The 15,013-nt window shown below is 39.9% G+C and overlaps 1 protein-coding gene across 1 annotated transcript in view; it reads left to right on the plus strand.

The window, feature by feature from the left end:
• Nucleotides 1-15,013, plus strand: part of SYNPO2 (synaptopodin 2) — a 159,285-nt gene that overhangs the window by 122,365 nt on the left and 21,907 nt on the right. Inside the window, exons 2-4 of the mRNA XM_006153098.2 lie at nt 3,301-3,452; nt 8,294-9,105; nt 11,465-13,644. Coding sequence (XP_006153160.1) covers nt 3,301-3,452; nt 8,294-9,105; nt 11,465-13,644 — 3,144 coding nt within the window. The remainder of the gene's footprint in view (nt 1-3,300; nt 3,453-8,293; nt 9,106-11,464; nt 13,645-15,013) is intronic.

Here is a 15,013-nt window from a genome sequence, read left to right on the forward strand (position 1 = left end):
CTTTCCCACATTTAACATGGTTCTCGAGGGGAAATGCTTCCTGTTGTTCAGATAAATGTAAAAGGTCAACGAAACACAATCAGAGCAGTTGATTCTGAATGTTGACATCATATTCTCTGAAGGAATGCTAATGACTCTTACCAGGGTGGCATTGGCTTATTCGGATGCCATGAAAAGCTCCCCTTGACAAGCACAGTGATGAACTGCACTTTTCCCAGCAGCTTGGATAGGGGTTTAGATGATAGACAGCTCTGCTAAGTTGAGAAGTTATTTTACATGAATCCATTTTTCATCTTGCTCTGCAACCTATAAAGTTGCTCAAAACTCAGAATAAATTTATTGCTGAGACACCTCCTCCACCTGAGATTGGGCCCAGTCGGGTCAAGATTCACCATACATTACAAAGTATGGTGATGCATCTGTTTACGTAAAACCTCTTTTGTCCTCCAAGGAACATATTTTCTGTTTGATTTTAATGTATCTGACTACACTGAGTGAATAATTCTATGCCTCAAAAATAAACTTTATAATCCACCTAATCTTATTTTATAAATGAGTATCAATTAATTAAATATGAACAAGTCATTCTAACCCTAACTTCAATGTTTATTATTGAGTATAATTTTATTCTTGATTTATTAATAGCTCTCTTATGGTGAGTTACTGGGTTGTCTGGAAAGTTTGAGGCATTTTTGCATAGAAAAACAAAAAGAAATCATGACTTTCCCAACAACTTAAAATATTTTAAATTTTTTATATGAGACAAAATGAAACAACTATATTTGACAGTTAGATATTTTCAAAATCAGGTGAAAATACTCTTTCTTGTTTTTGTTTCTTCTTTACAGCCCTGGAAATAATGAGTTCATATACTATTTTTCAATAAATTAACATATTATTCCTCCAAAAAGCAATGAGACTGATTTCTAAGAAAAGGGAAAGGACTTCCATAAATTATATCTTATGACAATAAAAGGATGTACCCTCTCATAACAAACCTAACTGAATCCCTTCAAATTTCAATGATGTCGTTCATGACTAGGACTCCTAAAGGTATCTGCTTTCAAGAGTATCATTTAAAATGTAAATGTAAATGCACTTGTAGACATAAGCTTTGAGCCTATATCAGTTAACACATCAATTATCATTTAAGACCTAGCAGAAGGGCAGCCATTAGAGAAAAAAATTGAAATATGTTTCATGCCCAGGCAGAAGTCAGCCTGGCTATGGAAATGTCCTTCAAGAAATACTCCCTCCCTGGTTTCAATCTTTCTGGTCTTAGAATCTTAATTTCAATAGTCAGAGAGAGATACCTCTTGCTAGAATCTAGAATAGCATCTTAATGTATTCTTAAATTTGAGATTGTATGATCATAATATGTTTTGTTTTGTTTTATTTTGTTTTTAGATAGGTTTTTGCTATAGGGCACGTGTGCTCGCCAGACAGACAGAGAGAGACATAGAGACAGAAAGCGAGAAATCACCCCCCAGAGGGAATGGCTATGCCACAAACCCTTCTCCTCCGTTCTCCTCTTGGGATCTTGGGCACACACAAACACACACCTGGCATGAGTTTCAAGCCACTGGGTCCGGGATACGAACTGCGGTCGACTACATGGGAGTCCAGCAACAGAGCCATTATACTAACTGCTGGTCCCATGATATGTGATTTGTTAAAAATGACTAATTTCATATTATAAAATGAAATCTAAGCTCATTACTATAAATTAGGGTCCCAGCAAGAAATAGGTAGCATGCTCAAAGAGGTATTCAAGAAGATGAAGTTCAGGGACAGAAGGCAGACTAAAGAGAAACAACAAATGACAGAAGCATCCAGAAACCCACAGGTTAAGAGCAGGAAGCTATTACTACTCTATCCTTGAAGGTGAAAGGGGATAGTGTATGTTATTGAAACAAAAGAAGAGTTAAGGCTGGGTCGACCCTGTAGTTTAGTGGTTAAGGGAGTTGGATTCCACATGGCTGACCACAGTTTGAATCCTGGACTGTTGACTTGAAAACATGCTGGGCCTATGTATGTGCATGCCCAAATCCTGACAGGATAGAGAAATGAAGGCGAACAGATTGTGCCATGACCATGCCTTACTGGGAGCAGGGGTACTTTCTCCCTCTCTCTTTCTCCCCATCTCTCTCTCTGGAGAGCACAGGTATCCTCTGGCAATTAAAAAAAAATGAAAGAAGAGTTAAGACAATGACAGAGAACCTTTACCACACCATGGCAGAGAAAACATACACCCTGACCTCTGGTTGCCCTTGCTCTTTGATCTCTTTCTGGTGCTTCTTATTGACCAACTCCAACCATGACCCACAGTGCAAGGGAACCCAAGGCAGCCCCTTCACCTCCAGAAGAGGGTGGAAATGGACCTGGAAGAGCAGGTGGATAAGAGCAGCACGTTTTCCCTTACTCATAGTCATACAGAAAATGAACCTCAGCTATTCCTCACTAAGGAGCTGATGGGAATCCTCTGTCATTGTGCTATTCCTTCAAATTTCTCTTCTTTCCAAGTCTGAAGTTTCTCTTCTAGTTTTTTATTCAGTCGTTCCACACCACTCTGTGCTAGAATATGAGGCAGTCCTTATAGTTGGGTCATTTTAATTTTTTACAAAATAATCTCTTTTCTTTTTCATTAAAGTTTTCTTAGTATTGTATCTCAAATAGTTTATTTCAATCCAGATTTCTCCTTGACACATTCTCTAGTGGCCTGCCTCCCTGACTTTCTTACTATGCTGGGATGCTTTCCATCAGGTAATTTAGCTCTACAGCTCCATCCTTAAACCGGATGCCCTGTCCTACATCTCCTCCTTATATTTTCAAGTGTTCCATTCTCTTTGGCAATGGGAGAGACTTCTAAAATTTATTTTAACAGGAGAAGTCACTCTCTGACTGGAGTAGAACATCACTATGTGAAAAATAATTATTTTTAAAGTCAAATAAAAACACCTATCCCATTCTTCTCTTCTTTATGTCTTTTGTCCTGGCTCCTTTACCATTGATTTATTTTCTTTATTTTCTGTTTACTTGCAATGTTATGAATAAATGTTTACAGGACAGTACATAATAAAGTGTGTGTGTGTCTGTGTGTGTTGGGGGTCTAAGAAGAGTTTAAGATTGTCTTATAGATTATCAAAGTAAATTAAAAATCAGGGATGGTTTTGTATTGTTCAGATCGACTTACCTCTCCCAATCTAATTTTATACTTTACATCTTTGTTTTCCAGAGATGGTGGCAAGGTTTTTTACAAGTCATAGAATTCTAATTATGCCTCCTTTTTTACTCTATCAGATTCGAAGCCAGAGCAAAGCCTCCGGGTCTGGGCTCTGTGAAGGGGATGAGGTGGTGTCTATCAACGGCAACTCTTGTGCAGACCTAACCTACCCTGAAGTCATCAAGCTCATGGAGAGCATAACAGACTCTCTCCAAATACTCATCAAAAGGTACAGCAGATTGGTGGGAATAGATATTTTTCTCTTAAATCTACATGGCAATGATAATAGCTTCTACAAAATGTGTAACTTGTCAGTTATGGGGTCAATTGAGTGTGCTTTGTAGAATGTCAGTATAGTTTAATAGAAACACAACAGTGTTAGAAAAATGGACAATTCTGTTAACTGAACTTTCTGATTAATTGAGAATTACCTTGAAACTCTTTGATTCAAGCCTTCATTGAAAGTTTCAGTTATTTTAGACTATTTCCTTATAAAGCTCAGTATATTAAACATACTTTAATACTTTTTTGATGAGTAAAATGTTTGCAACGGAGCAAGATCAATTGATTATAATTGCCAGATTCACAGATAAATTAAAAATGTTTGTGTTTGGCCAGCCTCTTAGCCTAAGGGCTAAGGGAGTTAGATCTCCCATGGCTGACTATGAAGTTTGAATTCCAACCCCTGTGGATTGAAAAACACACTGTGCACACATGTGAGCATGTCCAAAATCCCAACGAGATGCAGAAATGAGGATATGGGCTGTGGGTGACCATGCCCCGTCGAGGGTACTTTTTCTCTGTCTCTCTTTGGTAAGTGCACATGCCCTCTTTCTATCAAGAAAAAATTTTTAAATGGAATGTTTGCGTTAAACTATTGCACTGTACATTTTTTTCTTTCACTGAAATGGGATGCATAAGACAGGGAAAACAGCAACAATAAAAATTAAAAGAGCCAGATGTCTGCTTGTCAGGACCTCCAGTAAAATGAATATTGGATATGGACAGAAGCAGATAATTAGGATAAAGTGTTTGTGCTAGCAGTGCAAGTCATTTACGGATCTCATGTCTCCAGATACCACCATCCTCATAGAATTGTTTAAAACTACAGAAGAAAACTTGAAACATAAAAACAAAAGAAAACAACAAGGGCAAACCCAAAAAACCTATAGCGTCAGCATTTTTACAGAGTACAAATCACCATACAGTCCATACTGACTTCACAGCTGAAGCCATGACCGTTGCTTTATAATAAATCCAGAGAGGGAAGCTCTGGCTTCCTGGAGAACAGCCTTTAGGACGATGTCAGAGGACATCTTATAGAGAAGCTCAAAGCCCTCTAGGTTTTGCTTCCACTGCAGAAACACTACATACAATGTTCCTCCTCTGATAAGTCATTCAGTGTGATCCCATTTCTACATAAAGTGAGTTCACTGTGGCCAACATCTTGTGACAATAAATGGAATCTAGCTTTATTCTCAGAACTTCTCATCTAAATATTTACTCATCAAGCCCAATGTTAAGTGTTTTTTACCTCATTTATTTATAAAGATGCCATTTCTTATTTATTTATTTATTTTAGAGGCTTTTACCTTAGAGCTTGTGTGTTTGATGGGGTGGGAGAGAGAGAAACAGAGACAGTGAGATGGAAAGTGAGAAATCACCCCCCCCCCAAGGGGGAATGACTACTCTGCAATCCCTTCTCCTCCATTCTCCTCCTGGGATCTTGGGCACACAAACACATCCTTGTGCCCTGTGTGAATTTCAAGCCACCAAGTCTGGGACTTGAACTGCAACTGGCCATGTGGGAGTCCAGTAATGTAACTGCTATACCATCAGCTGGCCCCGATGCCATTTGTCTGAATAAGAGACCTAAATGAAGTCCATCCCATGGCCTCGTGGTTAAGGCTCTGGATCCTACACAGCCAACTATACAGTTCGAGTCCTGGGAGCAACCTGAAAAATACTCTGAATATGTGTACATATCCAAAATCCCCAAAGGAGGGAGAGGTGGAGGAGAAATGATTGCAGTGTGACCAGGCCCCATGGTGGTGGTGGCGGGGTGCTTTCTCTGTCTCTGTTTCTCTCTGACAAGTGAGCACAACTCTGGCAAATTAAAAAAAATTCTAAAGGAATGTGGCCAAGTGTAATATTTGAAGACTTCCATTTTTGTCAAGGTTTAATCATACCCAAATTAGGGGGAAAATGTTTTCTAATTTATTCCCTTTTTAATGTCTTTACTGACTTAATCGGGGTAGTTTATTTGGAACACATTTGTTGGCTGGGACATTCCCTACTAGTTCTTGTTTTGAGTATGATGGCTATCACTGAGAAAACGTGGTGGTTTAAAGCCAAGTCTTAGGTACAGATTTACTTTCAGAAATAGCCTTTGTGACATTTAGTGAGTGGAATCATGGTTAGCATTATTTTCTCTTAATTATTTTGACTTTTTGCAAAATAAATAACTGATGGGATTACAATGAAATATCAGGTTAAAATCAGCCCAAAGGCTGTCACCATCATCATCATCATTATCATCACTACTGTCGCTCTGGGTATCTGACTATTGTTTCCTGCCATTAAATGTCTCTCTCACTCATATCATTGTCATCTATCACAAGAGGACAAATCTTTTACATTTCCTGAATTATTGGCCAGAGTAACTGAGAAAGATTATTTAAAAAAAAACTCTTTTAACATTAAGCTTCTGTTATCTTGAATTTTATTAGACATTAAAAATGATTATATAATTATGAAACACACATTGTGGAATTTAGTACCTATATATACTAAAGGGGAATGAGTGTAATAAAGCATGACGTTTTCATCTCTCTCTCTCATGCTTTTGAAATTTCTTTCCTCAAAAATAAATTCTTTATTGCTATATAATTTCTTTGGAAAAATCTATCACATTACTTTTTAAAGAATTTATTTATTTATTTTTCATTTGACCAGAGAGGGACAAAGTGAGTGACAGAGAGAGAAAGTAAGAAAGTAAGCTGCCAGGTTTGGGACTTGAACTGCAGTCAGCCATGTGGAAGTCCAGCACCCTTAACCAACATGCCACCTGCTGGCCCCTATCACAGATCTTTTAAAAAATAAGTAAAAGAAGGGGAAAAATAAAAAAGCCCAGTAATACCCACTAACCTGCATAAATCAACTGAAAACATGGAGGACATTTCATCTCAAAACGAAATCCAGAACTTCATGGCTTTTACAGGTCATTAAAAACAATGTAGGAGGTGGACTCATCTTGCTTTAGCAGCTTTGACCTGGAAGAATTGGCCAAAATGAATCAAGAAGAATAATACAATGTGAATGCAAGAGCCCTTAATGTTTTTAGTGTCTAACTAAGACACTTTTATTCATTCATATACATTTAACTTTAGCTACTGATACATGTTAATGTTCATCCAGCCCAATCACTTGTATCCCAGTCTAAAAGGCTGGAACGAATTGAAACTACTCTTCTCTGCTTCACAACTGAGTGCTAGCATAATTCAAAGTGATCTAATCTACTTCCATCCCATGGCCTTCCTAAATTAAAGCTCCCTGACCTTTTGGTACCCTCAAATTCAGTTTAATGGAATGTATTCATCATTTCCTACATAAGAATGATCTAATTTGCTGTCATCATGTTTTTAAAATACAATAATATTTTTAAATGCTATATCACCAGAAAGCTTTTCAGATGACTTGTGTGGGTAAAGCTGCAATTTGTTTAGTTGTTTTTGTTTTGTTGTGTTTTGCTTTGTTAAATTCAGTTAAAAGCAAAGTTAAGAGTAAATTATTTTGAACATTAGTCTGAAACTCTACTACCACATCAATATTAAGGCAAGTTCCTGTAAGAAAAATAGAAGTAAGATTTTGCACCCTTCAATTGATGATTCTTGCATTAGTCGGTGTGCATTCTGAGGAAGGAGGACAAGAGCAGTGATAGCTACTGCCACTTTTAAAAACATTTTATTTATTTTTATTTTTATTTGCTATTGGGTATGTGCACTCATCAGAGAGAGACAGAGAAAGTGAGAAAATAAGCAGCCAGGTCTAGGACTCAAACTGCAGCTGGCCATGTGGGAGTATACCACCTTAACCACCATGCCACCTACTGCCCCGTGCTGCTATTTAATTTTAAAAAAAAAGAAGAACAAATTTTAAGAAGTGAAAGCATAGCTTATAGGTCTCTTCTGAATGACACTTCCTCTTAAAAGCATTAAGAGTTACCATCAGAGTTTTAGAGAGAAGTTGTTTAATTCCTAGACTGACATTGCTTCTCACAAACCCAAATTTGCAAACCAACTGGGACTATATAGGGTTAAAATCAAAGGACTCTGGTGAACGGCTCTGGGCTCCCTAGCTGAGAGATAAGGAAGAGTTGGACTTCAGAGATCCTGAAAGGAAAATGCTCCAAGAGAGGTTCAAATAGAAGGAAGAAGAAAGGGAGAGATCTCAGATTATAAATACTCCATGACTTAATGATTCATTGCAGTATGGAAAGGATTTCTCTTTACACAAGAGTACTCGGCTGGGGCCCACTTATTACAAAACACAAGCTCGCTGGAGCTTAAAAAAAAGCTTCTATTTCATTCCTTTCAAGAAAGCACACAGCCTCTAAAAGGGTTGCATGAATTATGTGTAAGTTAGGTTTGATCTGAAGCTGTTGGATATGCTTATGAGACTTTAGAATGTCTAGACCAAACTTAGTCAAAGAAATTGGGATGTTTTGTTACCTTCTAACAAGCATGGTTATCAGAAATAACCCAAATTATCACAAAAGGGCACCCATGTAGCTACAACATGTGCCTTTTAAAAAGAAGGCTGAATTTAGGATAAATTTAGATTTTATAATCTTTTGTAAACATCTCTGTTGTGCTTTAAAGAGAAGTTTATTTGTAAATTCAAAATAATAATATGAACACGTTGCTGACTTCTGTTTTCAAATATGTTGCATTAACATTGAGGAGGAACTATTTTGACTGTATCATGTATTAGACATCATAAAAGTGTCGGGAAATTCTTTGGCAGGTGTAACACTGATTTAGCTGTCTGGAATTATTTTTCTGTGTGCAGACCATCCAGTGGAATAAGAGAGGCTTTAATCTCTGAAACTGAAAACAACAATCATGAACACCTCACACACGAGGAGTACGTGGAAAGTACCACCCTGCAGATTCAACCAGCCACAAAGACCCAGTCCAGAGAGTTCTTCCTTGCCCCTGTCAAGAGCGGAGTTCCCTTAGCTGAAGACCAAAGAAGTAGTCCTGGCTGTGCAGGAAATGTGAAAGAAGAAACAGGCCTGAGCTACCAGGGGGCTGCCCAGGTGCCTGACTCCCAAAGAGGACGGTCGGCAGCAGAGATTATCTTGAGGGAGAAGACAGAAGTGGGGCAGCCAGGCCCCGTGGTTGAGCTACAATTGTCCCTTTCACAAGAAAGACACAAGAGTTCTGGTGGCCCAGTAGTGGCTCTCCTTGGAGCTGAAAAATCTGAGTCTTCTGACCCAGACCCTAATTTACAGCAAGATGGAATTGTCCACAGAAATTCAGTCCCTGCTAGTAGGAAAGCAGACCCATCTCTGAGATCCAGCAAGATAATCCAGATCTCCAGTGGGGGAGAGCTGAGAGGGGGCCAGGGCAGAGAAGCAGGAGATGTGGGGCTGCCCCAGGTGGAAGTGATCCTCGACTGCTCCGACAGGCAGAAGGCGGAAGGGTGCAGGCTTCAGGCAGGAAAGGGGTGTGTGGATTCTCCAGTGGAAGGAGGGCAGTCAGAAGCACCTCCTTCTCTGGTATCCTTTGCCGTCTCATCAGAAGGCACAGAGCAGGGAGAAGATCCACGCTCGGAAAAGGATCACAGCAGACCTCACAAGCACAGAGCACGGCACGCACGTAAGTCTCGCTCTGGGTCAGTGCCTCGGTTACCAGAGGGGGCTTGGGAGTTTAGGGCACTTTGCTGCTGCCTTGCCTGCATCCATTTGTTTCTTTTTTCTAAAACAATTTCTTATGTCTCTCATTGGCTTTTTAAAGACATAATGAATGCACAGAATAACAGACACAACATGGTAGTGAATATCAATTTCTGAACTGGAAGCCATACGTGTGAATTTTGTAAGGAGATTTAGATGTTTTTGATGAACGTCTTTTTATTCCCAAAGTGAAAGAAAAGAATACTGTCAATGTGCCTTTTACGTTTGTTTTAGAATGTTACCATATTTTATATTAAAAATAGCTTACGAGAGTTGTGGAAGTCCTGTGGCTGCTAAGATTAAATGTCAGAAATGGTCAAGTTTGCTGCTGCGAGAGGTCTTTAACCACTGATATTAAAAGCAGATTCTCATCTTGAAAAAAAAATCATTGTGCAGCTTGATGATGCTTGCAGAAGTAAGTTTGACAGACAAGGGCATGTGTAATGCTGAGCAGTTACATGATCCCCTCCGTTTTGTAAGTCTTCACTCGACTGCAAAGAGTCTCATCTACCTTCTAGACACAGAAGTCAGTCTCCAGGCCCATGTGGGGGCATTTATATGTCTCCAGACATAAACTATACTTAATTTCAAAGTTTTTTATGGCATTTGTTTTACCCAGGGGAATGAGGACAGAAAGGAGAGTCGAGATAAAAATTGCATTTATGTGTTAACAATTTTTGTTGTTTTCTTTCATTTATTATTTTTTTCAAATTTTGGAACTTCATTTGAGGTTGTAGAGGCAAAGGCATTTGACTATGTGAATGATATGCAATACCAATGAACTTGGTTAGTCAAAGTGGTCTACTAAATCTTGTTATTCCTTTTGTAGCATATTTTTAGCATAACCATTTGTAGCTTTATTGGCAAGTGCTGTTAATCATTTCTTATACTTTAAGCATCTGTATGCCATCTTCACATTTATAGCATAGTAAACATGAGTATTAAGACAGCATTCACATACTTTATGTGTTGGCGGTGAAGTTAGCAACAACTGTGCAACTGTGACTGTCAATTTAATAATAAGTTGTGTAACACTAGTCACAAAAGGAATTAAATGCAGTAATTACCACCTTTAAAAACTATTTTCTCTCCATAAAATTTGTTCACCATTTGTGCTTTTGTTACAAAATTATTTCCTCTGATTATATTTTGTTTTTAAAAACTTAGCCATTAAGTCTGATGGGTTATTTCCAGTGAGGAAAAAGAGCTCATTTTCAATCATAAAATATTAAAAAAATTTTTCTGAAATTTCCATTTAACTATTTTGAGGAATTAAAAATTTAATTGTGAATGATATCACTGAAAACATGATTGAAATTAACTGACACTATAAATTAATTCAGCAATTTATTTTTGATAGTAATAATAAAAAAAATTTTGAAAATAAAATTTTACTTTATAATGGCCAAACTTGTTTTAGATGACTTCATTACTACATCAGTTTTTATAAGCAGTGAAAAGAATCACAAGTCAAGTAATTTTTAAATTTACACTTGTTCTTACTTCAATTAAAGTAGTAGTATATTTCCAAAATGATGATACATTTTCCAATTTGTCTAGAAAACATTGTAGAGTTTTTTTTAGATATGCTGTATTCACAATAATTAGTATTCTGAATTATAACAAGTTATTGATTCAATACCTTTAACTATTAGTTCAATGTTTTGAATCTAGTAACTCAGTAGCTATGAATGGAAAGATGTAGGCAATTGTCAAGTGGGGGGAAAAAGAAAGAAAAAGGAGACAGAGCTAAATATCAAAATTCACTACATTAAGACATTCAAAAAAGTTTTTAAATGTAAGAAACCTACCTCCCTTTTAAAATCTTTCATACAGTTTCATATTGACATTTTATTTTTTAAATATGTAAGTAAATATATGTCTTATTTTGTTTCTCAGAAAATATTATAACCTTAAATTATGACCTTTTAAATTCTAATTATAAACTGACTTTTACTAGCCACTTTTTATCATTAAAGCATAAGAGTCTGTATAGGGAAACAAATGTATGAAATATCTATTCTTAATCAGCATACATAAACAGGTATTTACATGAACAAATAGAACAGGGCATACTATAATTTTATGTCTAGCCTATATTGTTATACAAGTATCCATTTTAAAAGAAATAAGAGAGAAATGAGTTGAATTTCTTCAGAGTTCAGTACTCAACCGTAAGAATGTTTTACATATTCATTTTCCCCAGGGGCAGTCCATTTCTGGGTTGTTGAGGTATCTTCCTTGAACTCATCAACTTAATATAATTTTTGTACCTTTCCTAGGGCTCAGGAGGAGTGAGAGCCTGTCAGAAAAGCAGGTGAAAGAAGCAAAATCTAAATGCAAAAGCATTGCTCTCCTTCTGACAGATGCCCCCAACCCCAACTCCAAGGGGGTGTTGATGTTTAAGAAGCGCCGTCGGAGGGCCAGGAAATATACCCTAGTCAGCTACGGGACCGGTGAGCTTGAGCGTGAGGCAGACGAGGAGGAGGAAGGCGACAAGGAGGACACATGTGAAGTCGCATTTCTTGGCACAAGCGAATCAGAGGTGGATGAAGAGTTATTGTCTGACACTGACGACAACACACACGTGGTGAACTTTGACTGGGATTCTGGACTGGGGGACATTGAAAAGAAACTGAACAGAGGGGACAAGATGGAGATGTTGCCAGACACCACAGGCAAGGGAGCCCTCATGTTTGCCAAGAGGAGGGAGAGAATGGATCAGATCACGGCCCAGAAAGAAGAGGAGAGGGTGGGTGGAATGCCAGGCAGGGAACCAGATGCTGCCCAGGTGGATGGCCTGAGAACTGCCACGTCTTACCAAAGGAAGGAAGAAGAATCGGTGAGAATGCAGAGCTCTGTGAGCAAAAGCTACATTGAGGTGAGCCATGGCCGTGGCCACGTGCCCCAGCACAATGGCTTCAGTGGGGTGTCGGAGACCGCAGAGGCCCAGAGGATGAACCCGATGAATAGAACAGCCAGACCGTTCCCGGGCTCTGTGAACCAGCCGCCCACGCCCTTCTCCCCCACCCGAAGCGTGGCAAGTCCGATCGCTGACTTTCCTGCGCCTCCACCTTATTCTGCCATCACTCCTCCACCGGACGCCTTCTCCAGAGGGGTCTCGAGTCCAGTCGCTGGGCCAGCACAGCCCCCTCCGTGGCCCCAGCCTGCCCCATGGTCCCAGCCCGCCTTCTATGATTCATCTGAGCGAATAGCTTCCCGGGATGAGAGGATCGCTGTGCCAGCCAAAAGAACAGGGATACTGCAGGAGGCCAAAAGGAGAAGCACCACGAAACCCATGTTTACTTTCAAAGAGCCCAAAGTAAGCCCCAATCCTGAACTCTTGTCACTTCTTCAGAATTCAGAAGGCAAACGGGGTACTGGAGCTGGAGGCGATTCCGGACCTGAAGAAGACTACCTCAGCTTGGGAGCAGAGGCTTGTAATTTCATGCAAAGCTCCTCTGCTAAACAGAAGACCCCTCCTCCCGTTGCTCCAAAGCCTGCAGTCAAGTCCACAGCCTCCCAACCAGTAACTCCAGTTTCTCCAGTCTGGTCTCCAGGAGCAGCTCCAACCCAACCTCCTGCCTTCCCGGTGTCCAACCCATCACAGGGCACCGTTGTCTCCTCCATCAAAATAGCCCAGCCTTCTTACCCTGCTGCCCGGCCCGCGAGTGCTCTGAACATGGCTGGTCCCTTCAGAGGGCAGCAAGCAGCAGTAGCCAGTCAGAATTACATGCCCAAGCCACCAGCTCCTACACCCATAGTCAACGCTGCACCTGCCAGTGCAGTGGGACCATCCAATGAGCTTCCTGGCATGAGTGGGAAAGGAGCTCAACTCTTTGCTAAAAGGCAGTCGAGAATGGAAAAGTACGTGGTGGATTCAGACACAGTGCAGGCCCATACTCGAGCTCAGTCTCCCACACCATCTCTCCCAGCCAGTTGGAAGTACTCCTCCAATGTGCGAGCGCCTCCTCCCATGGCCTATAATCCTATCCACTCCCCCTCCTACCCGCTGGCTGCCCTCAAGTCTCAGCCATCAGCTCCACAGGCCTCCAAAACAAGCAAGAAAAAGGGAAAGAAACCACTCAATGCTTTGGATGTGATGAAGCATCAACCTTATCAGCTCAACGCATCCTTGTTTACTTTCCAACCTCCAGATGCAAAGGATGGCCTCCCCGCAAAGTCATCAGTCAAAGTCAATTCAGCCCCAGTCATTAAGCATGCTCTTCCGCCCCGGGCGGTCAATGCTAGCTCACCCACAAGTGTGCAGGCATCATCGGTGTACTCGGTGCCAGCCTATACCTCTCAGCCTGCTTTCTTTGCAGAGGCCACCTCACCAGTCAGTGCATCCCCAGTGCCCGTGGGCGTTCCCAGCTCTCCAAAGCAAGAATCAGCCTCATCATCCTACTTTGTGGCACCGAGGCCGAAGTTCTCAGCCAAGAAAAGTGGTGTCACAGTGCAGGTGTGGAAACCATCTGTTGTGGAAGAGTGATCTTGTAGCTTGAAGCTGAGTGCCCACTTTGCTTGAAATGAATTGTTTGCAGTGTTACTTGAGTCTCTGAGAATGCCTAGCAAGTCCTCAGCTTACTTAATTTCAGATATGTCACCTCCCAATCTGGGTCCAAGAAGCATCATATTTTTAAGGAGTCAGAAATCCAACTCAGATTGACTTAAAACATTTTTATCTTCTTTGCACACTTAGAAAATCTGGGAGCACCCAATAGAGACATGTGCCATTGTATTAAGTAAGCAGGATACTTAGGATTTATGCTTTTGCCACAAGACAGACAGTGATCAGTATTACCAAACATCAAGACACAGTCTTTATGTAACATAATAGTTGTGCTCCTAAGATAAAAAGGTTCAAATGTAGTGAAAATATAACACATATTGACTGAAATTTCCCTATTAAATAGTGCTTTATCTTTATCACTAGTGTTAAGGGAATAATGACAGGAATAAGCTCTGGTCTGTCGACCTCAGTCACCTGTTTGATATTGCGAAAAAGGTCCTCAGAATTGTTAGGATGTATATAGTTTAGTAAGAGGTGGGTACGAAAGAGGGTCTTAATCATTACTGGCACTTCTTATGGATTAATTCTTTGTAAGATGTTTTTACCTACATTAACTAATTTCAGAAGACTTATTGAAGGTAATTGGTATAGGGTAGGAAGGATCATTATCCTTAGCTATGATTCTCATCCTCCCTCCCCAGTTACTTAAGAAACTTAGTGAGTACATCTCCAATTGCCTATGAAAGCATAAATTTGTTTTCCTCAGCTGAGGCAAGTGGTAGAATTCAGTGTAATGAAGTAACGTATATTTTTAAAAAAGCAAGATGCACATATAGTTATAAGTGGCTATTGTTTCACCTTGGGAAGTCACATGACTGGGACCTGACAGGTTACTCACTACAAGGGCTGGTTGTGAAGCATGTGGAACCCCAGGTGCGTGAAGACTGTTGGGTGAGAACACATCATTATTAGCATCATGTATGCGTGACCTCACAGATGCTTTTCCTTGTGATCATTTTGCTTTTTGACAACTGCTTCTCCCACTGTTCCTTGCAATTCTATTCCTACACCTTCACTTTATTATTTATATTTGATGGACCAGGATAATTCGGGCAAGGTTACCTTGTAAATGTGGAGGCTCACACACCATGTCATCATCCAGCTGGCTATGAAGTTAATAATGTTACTGAAAGTAAACCTGAAGACCTTTCTCATATCTATTTTAAGTACGAGTCTGACCAACCCTGGAAAATATTCAACGTGAATTAATGTAGAGAACTATAAAGCATTTATGACAGCTCCAAGGAAAGCCATCTAC

Source organism: Tupaia chinensis, unplaced genomic scaffold (genome assembly GCF_000334495.1).
Source record: "Tupaia chinensis unplaced genomic scaffold, TupChi_1.0 Scaffold000362_1, whole genome shotgun sequence".
NCBI classification, from domain to species: Eukaryota; Metazoa; Chordata; class Mammalia; order Scandentia; family Tupaiidae; genus Tupaia; species Tupaia belangeri.